At 41.2% G+C, this 16,112-nt stretch overlaps 1 protein-coding gene across 1 annotated transcript in view; it reads right to left on the bottom strand.

The window, feature by feature from the left end:
* Slc9a9 (solute carrier family 9 member A9) overlaps positions 1–16,112 on the bottom strand; it is a 544,400-nt gene that overhangs the window by 93,994 nt on the left and 434,294 nt on the right. The window contains exons 13-14 of the mRNA XM_031346346.1: positions 15,603–15,654; positions 641–720 (exon numbers count right to left, since the gene is read on the bottom strand). Of these exons, the coding sequence (XP_031202206.1) occupies positions 641–720; positions 15,603–15,654 (132 nt within the window). The remainder of the gene's footprint in view (positions 1–640; positions 721–15,602; positions 15,655–16,112) is intronic.

Below are 16,112 nucleotides of genomic sequence, written 5' to 3'. Positions count from 1 at the left end.
AAAAAAAAAAAACAAAGACAAAACAAAAAAACAAAAAACCAAAAACAACAACAACAACAAACTTTTCAGAAGAAAGAGTTTACCTCAGTGTTCCTGAGGGGAAAATTAAAGAGTGGCACTATTTTATACTATGACGAAGCAAACTCCCATCACTCAGTTCATCATTTTACACAGAAAACAAAGGTATACCGTGGGCTCCTGGGAAGCAGGTGTAGCTGGTTCCTGTCCAAGCCCAGCAGACCAGCCAGAGACTGCAAAGACCACTGAAACTGTCCAGTGGAGCAGGTGATCTCTGACCAGCCCAACTGGAAGTAAGATCTTTCTACAGAACAACAAAATAGATAAGTTCTTCAGCACCATACGATTTTGTTATCTGACATTAGAAAATATCTGGTCACCACAAAAATCATCACACACCATTGACAGAGGAAGTTCACTTTGCTTTTCAAACCTTGTCTATCACTTCAACCATGGTCTACATGGTTCTAGATTTTGAAATCATTCCTTGGTGTAAGTTTGCCTGTGAATTTACTTTACCTTTCTGTGTTCCTCAGGATGCAGGCCTCACTACTCCATGATGGGGTGCGGAGTAGCCTGTCCCCCCCAGGAGGAACTGCCAGATTCTCATTACAAAGGATACTTGTGGTCAAATCCATACCACATTCTGAAGAGCTGTGCACTCTCTGTCTTCGTCATGTTTTTATCCAACTTATTTGCTTCCTGGAAAGAGACCATAGAAAATGGTGCATCTTAAATACGTGTCAAACCAAATCCAATTTAACTACATCATTAAAGAAACATTAAAAAAAAAAGTCTAGGCATGTTCATCTTAATGGTGAAAGAGTTTTCAAACTATCTCAGAGATCTTTCTGTGTGGATGAGAGTTATTGGCGCAATTCAGTATTTGCTTTCTTAATCATCTCAATTTTATTAAATAGCTAAGAGATGTCACTTTTGGCCATCAGTGTCAAAGCTGCTTCTGTCCCAAGGCTATTGTGGGGACATGGCAGTCCACTTAAGTCAAATCAGGGTGTCATTTATTTATGGATTACTGAGATATTACTAAAGATCAGCCTTATAATTGTTGCACTGGTTTTTTGCTTAGTTTCTTTTCCATGGGTCACTTTTAAAGGCTGTGATTGGTTTTTGATACCTTTCTGTTAGGATTAGAAACGGTTCAAAGAGACATTCCTGATGGGAAGCCATTAATAACTGCAGATGTGACTGTTCTCCGCACCTCCCCACAAACACCATAAAGAAAGGGAGAAAGAAACAAAGACAAAAGAGAAACACAGTGTACTTGATGGCATAAAATGGAGAGACAGAAGAAAGAAGGCAAATTGAAAGGCTTTGTGCTGAAGATACTCGCACTGTGTTACCACATGCAAATGGATCGTCAGGAGCATTTGATAGCTGTGTGTTTCATTTTGCATATTAAGGAAAGTGAATTCTACTCAATTTCAGTTGTGATGGCCACATATACTGGACTTTTCTGCTTTGTCTGGGCCCAGAATGTCCACTCCAAACTGTTGTATTTCTTGGCTGATCTGGAGTACAGTGAGTATTGTTCTGATGGATGATAGTGTATGGAAGACCATGAAAAACCCCACCCACTAAACCAAAGTCAGCCCCTCTCCAAGCCCAGGATGGTTTGAATTTTTTTCTTTTTCTTTTCTTTTCTTTTCTTTTTTTTCTTTGGGTTTAACTTGTTTGTTGCTCTTTCCCAAGCAGCTCCATTACTGATAACAATGAATAGCGACATTCTGCTCTCTTGAAATCTCTACCAGCACATGCTACAGCTCCAAGAAGTGGGACAACAGAGAAGGCAAGTGTGTCCAGTTGTTACTTAACAGTTACCGTTTGCCAGAAACAGTGCAGCAGAGACTCACATCGAAACCAAACCCGAGCTCATCATCCTTCTGTTTCAAGATCTCTAGGTTCAAAATGGAAAACTTCCTATGTGATACCGGGTATATATCCCACTGTTCCTGTGATCCTGACAGAGATTCCATGGCAAACAATGAGGATAGATAAATGAGACAGTCCCTTGAAGGTGCCTTAAAGCCTTAACATGTCAACCTTTATTGGTTTTGTTGTTGTTGTTTTTTATTTGTTTGTTTTTTTTTGCCTTTTTTTTTTTTTTTTGAGATAGCATCTCATTATGTAGAACTGGCTCTCCTGGGACTTTCTGTGCAGACCAGGCTGGTCCAAACTCATTGAGCTCCACCTGCCTCTGCCTTCTGAATACTGTGGTTAAAGACCTATGCCACCTTTTATAACGACCATTTAGAAAAATTATCAAGAGGGTAATGTTTTCACCCTAGCTCAGGTTAGACCTTATTTTCTATTCCTAATCCTTCCATGAGACCCTGTTGTCTCTCATGAGCATTATGGGGTGCCACGCCTTGGTCTCAGGAGTTAGAATTTCTTCCCATTTCCCTCTAAAGGAAATGTAGTCATGTGGCTCAGTCACCCAGTGCTTCTCTACCTCTCTCTGTAGCCGCCTTCACCTGACAACAGCGTCAGAGCAGCTGCTTCATACAACCGTTTCTGCATCGTGAGGCAAACCAGGCATGCTGTTGATGGGTCTTCACTACCCACATCATCGCAGGGCTAAGGTTCCCGAGCAAAACTTCTCATCGTGAACTGAAGTAGTTCAAAAAGCTCTGCACCAAATGTGGAAGCTTTCTGTCGCCTTTTCTCTGTTTCCTTAAGAACGAGGACGTTGGGGGGGGGGTCTTACCCATCACCAAGCATGGCTGATTCCGATAGCTGAGTAGCATCTACTAATTATGAAACAGTCACTAAGTAAAGTGTTGAAGCCATAACCACGCCCCCAGCCTCTTTTTAAAGAAAGGTTGAGGAGGTAAGCTGGGTGGTGTTTGGAGGCCTGGCGGCCAGCCTTCAACAGCCCAGCTGAGTAACTCCGCAATGGCAGTTCCTAGCTGTTCAATGCTCGCTAACTTCCAGGCAGCATGCTGGTCACATTATCCAGCCATTAGTTTTTCCAATCATTATTTTTTTCAATTTCCACTGCAATCCATCTAGGTTGGTTGAGCTGTAGCTATTTTGTACTTAGGGACCTAGAGACCCCTAGAGAAGGGAAGCCATGAACACAAAGTCACCCAGTTAGCAAGAAACAGCAGGGATTTGAGTCTGGGACTGAACTGCTAGACTCTAAACTCTAAACTCTTGGTGTTTCCTCCAAGTGTCTCATATTAAACTGTGGAAAGCACAACCATTCTCTAATGGACAACATCATTTAATGGCTCTTGTTTTTCCTCCCTCCCTCTCTTGCCCTTTCTTCCTTCCTCATTTTCTTTCATAGGCTGACCTCAAACTTCACATCTTCCTGCCTCAGCCTACCAAATGCTGGGAGTACAACATACTCAGCAGGAGTTACAGTTTCTGGTCTCTAAGGGACTAAAGCCATTTGGAGTGGCTATATTCGTATTATTGACCACTATAATAGCAGTAGATGCCTCTAGAACATATGCCCTTCAATGTCAGATGGCATCGTAGGTGAGTTTTGTACCTTGTGGATCGTGAACGTATGCTTTGTCATTGCCTCTGTTTTAAGGACAAGGAACCTAAGGTGAGTGGGGGGCATGAAAATTTCTAAACAAGCTTTAAGTTTCCTAGCAGCAGGAATTCTTTCCTCCAGCTAGAGCTCTGGCAAACAGGAAGCCAATGAGGGCGAAAGGGTCTCTGAGCAGGAAAGCAAGGTCAGGACACTGGCATGCTCACAGACACAGAGGCGGACTAACGACATACAACTTAGACTCCTGGGACCTTCTCAAGGCTTTCTGTGATCTTAGGAACTCTCTCTTGTCTTTCTTCTTTCCCCTCTTTTTCATTTTGCTTCCTAAGGCGACAATATTGGAACCCACAAGCACTAAGAAGACATATTTCTGTAAAAATGTCTATGGATGTTTTTTTTTTTTTAATTATCCAATAGGTGCAATATATACTAAAAAACAACCTTTATTTTAGTTGACTGGCTGGAGATGTTATTCATCTCACTATGTTGGAAAGAAGCTGAGTTCTAATTCTAATAAAATAGGGGTGGAATATGTTTTCCCAGGTGGGAAAAATTCCACTGATGACTAAGAAATGACTGTTTTGCTGATCCTAGTTAAAAATTTCAATACATATCTTAAACATCTGTTTGGCCCAGTTCTGGATCCATTCATTTATTTCTCTGGAGTTATTGATGACTTAATAACTTGGTTATGAAAGGCCATTAATAAATGAATAGAAATAAATGAGTTAGTCCAGTGCATGTCATGCTTGTGCAGTGGGGGCTAAAGATAAACGTGCTAAGGGAAGGCCAGACTTTGCAGTCACACTGTAGTGGGGGACGTATCTGATAGGGCAGCACAGAGAACAGGTTCCTGGAAGTGTCCCAATGTGCAGAGAACCAGGAGAGGCCATCAATCTATCTGCATTATTCTGAAATAGGGACCAATGCATGCTTCAAGGACAATGGATGTGAGCAGCCATCTGTAGGAACATCTACTTTTCCATTGTGTTTTTTGTTTATCACCAGGGAGAGTTATTCTCTGTTAAGTTTCCTTATTCCAGAGAAGTGATATGCATTTTAGAACAAGTATAGGATACAACGTATCCTCACCTTTCTTATTCCCAGATGAATTCTTAAATGTTCCCAAGACTTAGATTTGGACTTTCTTCCATTGAATAACAATGATACACTCACAAACTTGGAGCCTCAGGTTTCCCAGCTCTGCATGGGAACTGGAAATTCAAGAGTGTTGAATTGTACCTTTTATTTGCTTTGCTACATCTAAGAACCAGAATGATAGATGTATATGGAATTTCTGGCTCCTTTATTATCTTCTATTTCTGGGACCATTTAAAAATGGCTAGGCAATCTGATCTTTCTTCTTCCCTCCCCCCTTCAAACAAGGGAATGGAATTGAGATTGGGAAATGACTGCGCACCGCAGGAAGTGGATAGTTCTGTTTTACTGAGCCCTGCAAATGTGGCACAACCATGAGAGGAACAGTTATGATGGTCTTCTTTATTTTGGGTTTATTTGGACAGATGAAGGAAAAAAACCAAAGGATCTGGCCAGAAATCTACAAAAACAAGACATGGAAGCAAGAAACAAGTGAAATGATTATTATAAGGATTCTGAAATTATTTCAACAATGCTATGAGGCCCCTTCTGGAAGCTGCTTTTCAGGTGGTTTATGTAAATGGAATTGACTTTTGGTATTTTTCCTTATGACCTCCCTCAAGAATGGAGAGTTTAAAAAAAAAAAAAAAGAATGGAGAGTTTTATGTGGTGATCTCAAATATATGCCATGATTTACTAATTATCAGGGAGCGAACCTTTTTTTTTTTGCTCTAAGGAGAAAGATTCCAGGATTCCAAAGGGAGATCATTGCATAACTGAAAGGTAAAGGGGAAACTTTTGAAGTTACCTTTTAAAAGGTCAACGATCAATTCTCAGTCTCCACATAGAAACACTTTATGCAAATGCTCTCACTTCCCCAGAACCCAGATAAATTTGTAAATGTTCCAAAGAAGGGAGTTAGGACATGTACATTTAAGAAGGAAACATTAAGGCAGGTAATTATCAAAAGATGGCCAAAACTCTGAGATGCCTCCCAAGTATCTCCAGATACCCATCGCTAACTTGTACTACCAGATGGGCCAGCTCCAGGGCAGGCTGAAAAGGAATAGGCCTGGTCCATATGACTTGGGCTAGTAACAGATGGACATTCATACAGGGAAGATAATTGTTTGGCTCAAGAAAATGCAATATTGGTTTTTAAATCGATTATCTACAAATTCTTTGATTCTACTTTCTTTAGAAACTGGAACCTAATTCCTCTCACACACAGTGTGTAGGATGTGCTTAAAAACTCAAATCTAAGGAATAAAATGTAGTATACAAGTGATGCAATGGTATGTCACACTCTAAATTAGGTCATGAAAAGGTACCAGGATTTTCTCTTTGCTTTCTTTCTTGGACTACCTGCTCTAAAAAGCTGGCTTCCAAGTGATGGCTCTGTAGCAGGTCTATGGAGTGCTCTGTGGGTTACCATGGAGTCTTCTATAGATAGTAAGGAACCAAGAGCTTCTACCAACAGAGATATGTATACTCTGGATCTAGGCAAGTCATCCAGAGACAGTCACTCCAGCTGACATCTTGTCTGGAACCTCATGGGAGACCTTGAGTAGAAACACTCAGTTAAGTTGCTTCCAAACTCTTAAGCCATCATGGAACAGTGGATAATGAATACTGACTAGAGCATCCTCTTTTGTGAACTATAGATAGAAAAGGTACTCATGGGAATTGAAAAATGTAATAAATGATGATGCCTGCATTGGGATGGTTCTTTTACAAAGTAGTTTTTACCAAATGATTTATTTGTAAGGTAGAAGGTTTATTTTTCCTCTTAACACTACATAAAAAGCTAACCATAGGTTAAAAATGGCCATGTTGAAGACTGAGGTCAAAGACAAAAAAAAAAAAAGAAAAAGAAAAAAAAAGATGGATGAACTTTAAGATGGATGGATATTCACAGAATGTCATTGTTCTTGCCTCGTAGCACTTTTACCTGGATATCTGACTTTTAGAATGGTTTAGTTGGTATATAATGGCACCCACATGCACTCACATACCACAATGGAACATACATCTTATAAAACAAGGTCCCATCTCAAGCTATCCCCAAATATTAACCCCTCGAAACACAACCACCACACTAAAGCTGAGAGTCTCACATTAGGACTTGTGGCTCCTTTATATAGCATAATGCATGCGTCTGAAAACAAAGTGAAGGAAACAATATACTTTTTCCCTATGTGTGATGGTTTGTATATGCTTGCCCCAGGGACTGGCACTATTAGGAGCTGTGGGCTTTTTGGAGTAGGGGTGGCCTTATTGGAGGAAGTGTTGGGGTGGGCTTTGAGATCCTCATCCTAGCTGACTGGAAGCCAGTCTTCTCCTAGCTACCTTCAGATGAAGATGTAGAATTCTCAACTCCTCCTGCAACATGTCTGCCTGGATGCTGCCATGCTCCTGACTTGATGATAAGGGAGTGAGTCTCTGAACCTGTAAGCCAGCCCTAATTAAATGTTGTCCTTATAAGTGTTGTCTTGGTCATGGTGTATGTTCACAGCAGTAAAACCCTAATTAAGATACTATGCAAAATCACTTTCAGAATGTGCAGTGTTGTGCCATGTGGGATGTCTGGTATCACAGATGTAACAAGATTCAATGATTGGGTAATAGGCAACAGGTAATGATGGGGTAAGCTACAGATAAAGTAGGGACAATAATGAGACACCCAAACTGGTCATTGATAGAAACAAACTTTGAAATAAATCAGGTATTAGAATTAATAGGCAAAGGCTTTAAGACACTGTGAAAAAGGTGCTAGAGAATATAAACAATTTAGGTAACAAATACAAAATGAAGACCTCAGAAGAAAAGTGTGAGCTATAAAAACAAGAAAGAATAAAAGAAAGAAAGAAATGGAGATTCCAGAAAAAAAAGGTGTATAATATTTACAAAGAAAACTCTACTATATTGGCTTAAAGGTAGTCTGGATGCGGCAGAGGAAACATAGTGAACTTGAAAAGAGATATACAGTAAAGCATCCAACTTATAAAAGACAGCGAGATAACATTTGAATAATAGAAAAGTACCTATGTATAAAGTGCCTTAATATTCTATGACTGGAATACATGGAGGGAACAGTGAATACAGAAAGCAGAACATTTAAAAAGACAGTAGCCCAATTTTATAAATTAGATTATGAATATCTACACAGAAACCCAAGAAACTCATTGGATCTAGATTAGGATAAATTTAAAGAACAATAAACCATAATCAAACTTCAAAAACTGAAAATAAAAAAACCTTAAAAGAGATGAGATTAAAACAGATCAAATTATGTTTGGTATCTTGATTAGGATTTCTATTTCTGCAACAAGACACCATGACCAAACTTTTTTACTTTAACATTGCTGTTCATCACTGAAAGAAGTCATGACCGTAACTCAAGCAGGGCAGAAACCTGGAAGCCATGAAGAAGTGCTGATTATTAGCTTGCTTAGCTTGCTTAGCTTGCTCAGCTTGCTCTCTTATAGAACCTAGGACCACCAGCCTAGGGATGGCACCACCCACAATGGGCTGGGCTCTCTCCCATTGATCACTAATTGAGAAAATGCCTGATTGCTGGGTTTCATGGAGGCATTTCCTCAACTGAGGCACCTTCCTCTCCGATAACTGTGGCATGTGTCAATTTGACATAGAACCAGCCAGCACATTAAGCAAAATAAAATAAAGTCTACTTTTCATGAAAAATAAAGGCTCAAAGGCAAGAGGATACAATTTTTAAAGTGATAAAAAGAAACTGAGTTCTATATTCAGTGAAATTTTTGTGAAGTATATGAGGCAGTGTTGGCCAAACTATGAAGGAAAACCAGGCAAGCCTTTAATGGGTGCAAGTTGCACCAATAACTGACACAGTGAGTAGATTAAAATAAATAATCAACCTGACATAGCTGACATTTGTGTGAATATGTGTGTCTGGTGCATATATATCTGTGTGCATGTGAGAACATATACATGCAGGTATGCATATATGCACGGATGGAGGGCAGAAGTTGATTCTACCTCTCTGCCTTGTTTTCTGAGACTCACTGAATGTGGAGCTCACTGATTCATCTAGGCTGGCTGGCTAATGACAGCCACCCTCTGTCACTGCTTCCGCAGCACAGAACTTATAGACACATATCCCTGTGCCTGGCTTGCTTATGTGGGTGCTGAGGACCTGAAACCAGGCACTCATGTTTTCTCAGGCAACACTTTAACCAGCCTTTTATTTTGAGACTCTCATTGTAGCCAAGGGTGACCTTGAACTTTTAATCCTCCTGCCCATACCCCTCAGGCAATAGAATTACAAGCATGCAACACAATTCCAAGTTTGTGCACCTCTATAGATTGATTCCATGCCTTTAGGCTTGCACTTCAACAACTGACCTACATCCTTTCTCCAATGATTGACAACTCTGTAATATTACACCAACTAAATTCTGCATTTGTTGTGTGTGTTGTTGGAACAGTTGCTGGAAGACACATCTTTCAAGGAATGTTTACAAAGATGGACCAATCATAATTATAAAATAAAGCCATACATGTTCAAAAGATTAGAATGTTATCTATTATAAAATGGAAACTCGTTACCATAGTCCAAATGATCTATATGGCAGGTCAGTTATGTAAGAGACCCCAGTTTCTCATCTCTCCCCATGCCCATGGCATTTCCAATGATACCTGGTGGTACTTTTCACTAAGAGTTATCTATTTATCTCTTTTCTAGGATGTCCTCGGAACTCTCTCTGACAAATAGAATGTAGCAGCAGTGCCTGGGATATTAGGATTGAAGCTAGCCCCCCAAAACATTACATGCTTTCTCTTACATTCTTGATCTCTGTTTTTGCCAGTAGAATGGTATGCCCAAAGTAGTGCACAACAGAAGGACTCCTGTTGCACACTTCTTAGATTCTGAGCATGTTACCCAGCATTAGTGTGGTGATGGATAATCACACAAGCTGGCTCCTGCCCCTATCTCTTACAGATGCATAGTCTCTAATGTTCCATGTGGCTATTCCAGCTGTAACAGCATCATTTCTATTCATCACAGAGACTGTGAGTGTTCCTTCCTTTGGGATTTTGTCCTGTATGGATTGCTCCTCCTTTAGACCTCTACAGGAACACGAGTTTTAGACAGGAAGCTCTTGTAAGGAGGAATTAAGAAACATTAAATAATGGGCGGAGGGTGTAGCCGACTCTGCTGTAACTAAATGTTGACATACTGTGTAGAATGTAGATGACTTCCCAGACAACGGAACAAGGCTTTCAGCTTAGTAGGGATGGGAGTAGGGGAGAATTCCCGTGGAAATAATCAAGCAAAGAATGAGGACTATGATCTAAGTCCTTGAAATGAGGATCTGCTTATCTTCTTGACTGAACTGGAAAGTTAGACTCGCTGGCAAAGCGACTGGCTTCAATGGCAGTGGTAAGGGGGACTTTATACAGCCTAGACAAGTGCCCATGGAGGACTGAGGCTGGATGGCTTTGGCTTTCACTCCTGGCTCAGCACACCCTGGGTTGGTTATCTTGGGAAGGTTCCTTTTTAAAATGTTCATATTCTCACTTTTACAGAGGGCTATAGTAATGATATCTTGATTGGGCAAAGTAAAAATTAAAGATGATTTATCTTGTATCTAAAATGTGTAAAATTGCTCCTTAGGTTGTATCTGCCACTACCCTCCGCTTCCTCAGTGTTATTCTTGCTTTCTAGAACATGAAGTTAAAGGACTTGCTGCCAAGAAAAACAAGTGGATGTTGGCCCTAAAATGTAAACATGCTAATATGGAGTTTGCCTTTGGGTGTGTATGACATAGGTAAGTGTTACAAACAAAAATGCCAGTGTCAGCCAAGGGAAAACCCAAGGAATTCACTTAGCGATATTCTTTTTTATTTTTTTTTAAATTAAGATAGCTTTGGTTATAATGCGGCATTAAAAAGTTTAATCTGGGCCATATCAATTTCTGAGCCTAGTATTCCATTCCTGAAATACTTGTTGGGTTTGTGTGGAATTTGCATCGCATGGAAACCAAAGCCAACTGTAAAGGCTCAAGAAATGAAGCGAGTGCATGAGAATGTTCACTGCTAAGTGTGATGGCTCTAGGTGAACTTCGTTGTTCTGTTGTTACAATTTTATTAGAACTGTTTGAAAATATAAACAATGAAGAGGTAATTCGTAGGCCATGAACCAAATGACCCATTAGCTAATAAGGTCTCTCCCCCTGATGAACTTTCCTATGTCTCTGAGCTCTGCGGCTCTGGAGGACCAGCGATAAGAAATGTCATTTGGGCAGAGGAACAAATACCTCTCTCTATTCTGCACCAGTAATTTCAGGTTTCAAAGGTATTCAAGGTGATGGCTTTTGGAGACTTGGCAGACAAGCGTTTGCTCACTGTACTTACGCCCTTCATATTTGACAGACAATTCTTTGCGTCTCTGCTTAGCATGAGTCTTACGGGTGGGAAAGCTTATCTTTAAATCCCCATTGCTCAGTTACTGCAAGCATCCTTCTGCACTCTTTGGGATCTTTTGCAGCTAGTCTTGGACTGTCTGGAGCCATAGTAATCAGAACCAAGTCACCAAGGTTAACCCACACAGAATGGAAACCCAAACCAGACCTTCAGGAAAGGGACTACCAGAAGTGATAGAAAGTGATGAAAGCTAGTATTTAAGAGAAGCCCTACAGAGGCTAGCACTGTGTTAAAAATAAAGTTATGTTAGTAATGACAAAAGTAATAGTTGATAGAGTGGGGTTAGGAGAAAGGAAAAACTTCTGAGCTTGAGAAATTGTTGAGTGTGCACATCACATGCAGAGGAAGATGAAACTCGCCACCACAGCTCAGGTTGTTCAGCACTCCCAGCTCATCTATCTACTTCTGCCTTGGTCACTCACCTCCAGCCACATTGGCGCACACATGGTTCTGCTAGGGCTCACACCAATCCACTGACTCGGAGGCTGCATCCCTTCTGTGCCCTCCGACTGGACCACTGCCTTCATCCCTGCTATGCCCTCCGACTGGACCACTGCCTTCATTTCCACTTGGCTTGCTTCCGTGTACTTCAGTTTTCTATCAAATGGTACTTTCATAGGTCTGCCCGATATAAGCAATGACCTCTCCTCCCTTCTCCACCCCCTCATCTGCTTTATCATTATGTTTTTCCGAACTCACAACCTTCACCTACTATCTTTTTTTCTGATAGGTATTCTTCCTTGGAGCAGAAGTTCTGTATGGGAAAAGACTTCGAAATAGTAACAGCTGAACTCTGCATAGCAGCTTAGGCATGGGGTCAATGACTACTCACACGAATGCACCCATTTCTGGTAAAATGGGATATTTTGGAACCAAATTACTTGGATTCAAATTCTACCTTTGCCTTCTCTGTGCCTTTGGTCATGTTATCTAACTTCTCTGTGTACAGTTTTCTTGCTTGTAGATGGGATGATATAGTATGTGTTCAGGGTCATCTCTGGGATAACTGGGATAAAGGATATAATATGCTTAGAATGGCATTAAAAACCATAGCCAGCATTCAACGGGAAGATTATGACAGACTGATGAAAAGGGAAGAGAAGCCCTGCTGAGTCCTCTTAAGTGCTGGAAATTTCCATCACAGGCAGGATTTATACTCCAGAGACTTTACCTACCTCACAAGGGCATGCTTCCAAGAACAGGGAAGCGATTACAAGGAACACTATCTTGGGGTTGGGGAAAGGGAAGTGCTCTTTGTTTTTCAGACATGAGTGAGAGATACATGCAGTATCTCCCACTTCTCAAAGCAGCAAAGTCACACACAGTGTGCATTTAAAGCTTACTGGCTGCGTGTGGAGCACGGTTTGCAAAGTTTCTGAGTCTGGCACCATAAAGAATGCACTGTCGTGTATTGCAAAAGGAATTGTGCTTCAAGCTTGTAGCCCAAAGGTATTCCCTACAAGCTAAGAAGGTGGAAATTGTTTTATAAGCAGCTGCATTTAATTACACATGCTTACTATTGACTTTGAGACTGCATAGTCAGGAATGGCTGTGAGTAGTTTAAACATTTTTAGCTTTTCGTTAGGAACTGCTGTTGTGGTTAGCCAGTGCAGAGATCATCCTACCTATTAATCGTGTTCATTTAAACCTGGTTTAATAAATGCCAAGTAAGTAGGGACAAGGTCTTGCTAAAAATCAGACTTATGCTTGGCATCAATAGATATGGATGACAGGTAAAGGCATTGCCAGGCAAAAGGACAGCAGAGGGCATCTTGACAGAAGGTTCACAAAGTACCAAACATACCGCCGCCCAGGCTGAATGGCAGCTGCATGGATCCCGTGGGCCAATTACTTCTGGTTGGGAGCCCACTGCTTTATGTATTTGACACTAAGGGGACAATTACTCTAACCTCTTTCTGAAACGGGTTTTGCTAATTTGTTGGCTTCCATGGCTAAAGAACATGGTGAGAAAGGATGCCCAGAAGAATCCCCTGAAAGTTATTTGTAAGCCACAGCAGCTCCCCCAGGAGCTTATAATTTAAAGTGGGAGTGGCTTAACATGGAGAGAGCCCCTTCTTTGCCCTCTGCAGGAAGCTCTGGGGAGATAGGTTGGTTAGAAACAGTAAGTACCACTCTTTACACCACCAGGGCAGGGATATGCTTTGTGTCCCCTAAAGAGAAGGACTTAGTATATGACTGATTATTTCCTTTTTCTGCCAGGCGCCTTCAGGTACCAGAATATTCATTTGTAGTTGGAGCACAGCAAGGATGGAGGCTACCACCTGCTGATTTGGATTCTCTTTATTCCTGTGTGTTTCGTTTCTGTTCTGATTATTCTTCTACTGAAATCTAAAACACATAATTATTTAATGTAGTGAGGTGAAGCATCTAAAATCTTTTATAAGTTGAGTTTGTTTTGTTTTAATGACGTGTGTGTGTGTGTGTGTGTGTGTGTGTGTGTGTGTTAAATGTATGTGTATATGAGCGTGCTAGCTTGTATATGTGAATGCATGTGGAGGCCAGAGGTTGATATTGGATGTCTTTCTCTATTGCTTTCTGGCTTAATGTTTTTCTTAGTCTGCCATTCTCAGTGAAACTAGAGCTCTTTGTTCCAGCTAGGCTGGCCGGCCTCTGAACCCCAGAATCAGTCCGTTCCCATCCCTTCCCAGCTCTGTGATTACAGCTGTGCATCTCCAAGTCCAATTTTTATATGGGTCCTGGAAGTTTGAATTCACGGCCTCTTGCTTACACAGCAAGCACCTTACCCTCTGAGCTAGCTCCCTAGCCCTAAGTTTGTGGGTTCTTTTTTTGTTGTTGTTGTTTTGTTTTGTTTTTTTTTGTGGGGTTTGTGTGTGTGTGTGTGTGTGTGTGTGTGTGTGTGTGTGTGAGACAGCCTGCTGAGGTAAACATCATTATCATTCACTTTGGACAGAGAGGGAAGGTGAAACTCCAAGATGTGAAAGCTTTTCCGAGACCCAAATGTCACAGGATGTTCACTTTCTATGCGGTACAATCTTATTTCTAAAATAACTAAAAAAAATAAAAATACCTTTCATTATGGTAATATCTCCAGGTAAGAATCATTGCTGAACTAACAGTGGTGAACTTTATCTTAAAGTGTTGTATGAAAAAGCTAAAATATGTATAAACTTTAAAAATGACTCAGGCTACTAGGAAATTTTGCCAATAATTATATGTGATTATAAAATTTTAGGGCATTAGAGGAAGGCAAAGGATTTTCTTTGATGACTTTTCTTATTCTATCTTCTAAAGAAAGAAGTCCATGAAGAAGACAGAATTTAGATGAAGGTTTTGCTTCAAGGTCGGAGAATAGATTATTTGACCTATGGTAGATGAAAATGTTTCTGAAAACTCAGCCACAGTCAGACCTTCCTCAGTACTCGTTACAGCCCCGGCGATGACTTTGATTCTGTCTCTAAGGTCGTCGAGCTGGCCCCAGTCCTAATATTCCAGGCAGCCATGCTGTGCTCTATCCTACACTGAGGCTGTTCTCTGGGCAATAAGTCCATGAAAAGAGCACCTACAGCCCCAGAACACCGTGTTCATAGAACATAAGAGTCATGCTCATTATGAACTTCATTCCTCAGCCTTCTCTGGGGAACAAGGCTCTTCCCTCTTTCTATGTCTGACCCAGGGAAGTGGCTTCTTGTCCAGGAATGCCAGCTGGCTGTGGTACATTGTTGGTAAGAGGGGGAAGCCCTTACTATCAAAGCAGGGGTGGTCCTCAAATCCAAACATGATCAAAACACAGTTTATCAAGCAATATCACATGTTTACCACATTACTCTGATCATGTCTGCAGACTTCTGATTACAGCAAATGAGGAAGATTTGCACACATTTGTCCTTTTGTTTTTAAGGAGAGTGACCAAGTAAGGACTGACTATGGTAATATCACTAATGGCTGGTCCTACCTTGATGGCAGATTTCAAAACTAGGTTTGGAGAACAATGTTCCTCTTCTCAAGGGATTAGTACTTTACTCTGAGAAATTTCCTCAAAGGCTTTTTTGGGTCTTTGTCAATAATGGCTGTTCAGTTAGGACAGGAATGGATCACCTAAATTGTTTCTCGGTCTCTTGCCTGTTTCGTGATTTCTGAACACCAGATCTGATGAAGAAGAAGCTGTTCAGGAGGAACAGGGTCGTCTGTTGTGTGCTGAACAAGCTTTGATTGACTTCACCGAGATCTGAGATCAATGGACTAGCAGCTGGGCAGGAGGCACCATGCATGGGGAGCCTCGTTTTTAGGGTTCTTGTCTAGATCCTGTACTGTGTTTTCAGGATTCTTGATATCCCAAGAGGTGGTAGTGAGTTGGTTCTGAGCATTCATGTATTAAATATAATCAACACCACAAATTCCTAGGCACTATCAGCAGAGGCAACCCTATTTTACAAATAGCTCCTTGGCTATGTGCTCTAGAAGCACGGATGAGTCACAGGACCAGTCCAAGTTTCATCCATGACTTTATCTAACTTGCCTGCTGTGAGGAGGGCTCTTCCTTCAGACTTTCATCCAGGTCCACACCAACTCTGTTAAAAGAAAAACAAAAACAAAAAGAGCAGATAAGCATAAGTGCCCTTCTGCTGAGGAGATGAGACCTTGAGCATTCATCAAATCACCAGGTTACCTAAACACAAGGTAAATGTGAGCAAAGGTTTGGTGAGAAAACCATCCGGTTTCCTTAGAAATAGAAGCCCCAGTAGACTGACCACAGGGAGGCTGACCACAGGCAGGCTCGCAGCTGGGCTCAGCAGAGCAGGGGAAACTGAGCATCTACACCAGCTCATCACTGCTGGTTTTCAGTACAGGACCAGGGCCCTGAGAACTTGGGATAGGAGCCATCATGAGAAAGGCCTCTGTCGCCCCCAAACCAGGGCTACCCACACAGGATTTGCCAAGCAAGCTGTCTCAGAATCATGGGTCCCAAGCCTAGAGCTGGGTTCTCTAATGCAGAGAAGATCAGGCATTGTCCAGATTCATGTGGTTA

This window comes from Mastomys coucha, unplaced genomic scaffold (assembly GCF_008632895.1).
Source record: "Mastomys coucha isolate ucsf_1 unplaced genomic scaffold, UCSF_Mcou_1 pScaffold23, whole genome shotgun sequence".
Taxonomy (NCBI): Eukaryota; Metazoa; Chordata; class Mammalia; order Rodentia; family Muridae; genus Mastomys; species Mastomys coucha.
Note: the sequence above shows the minus strand (reverse complement) of the source record. Positions and strands in the feature narration are given on the sequence as shown.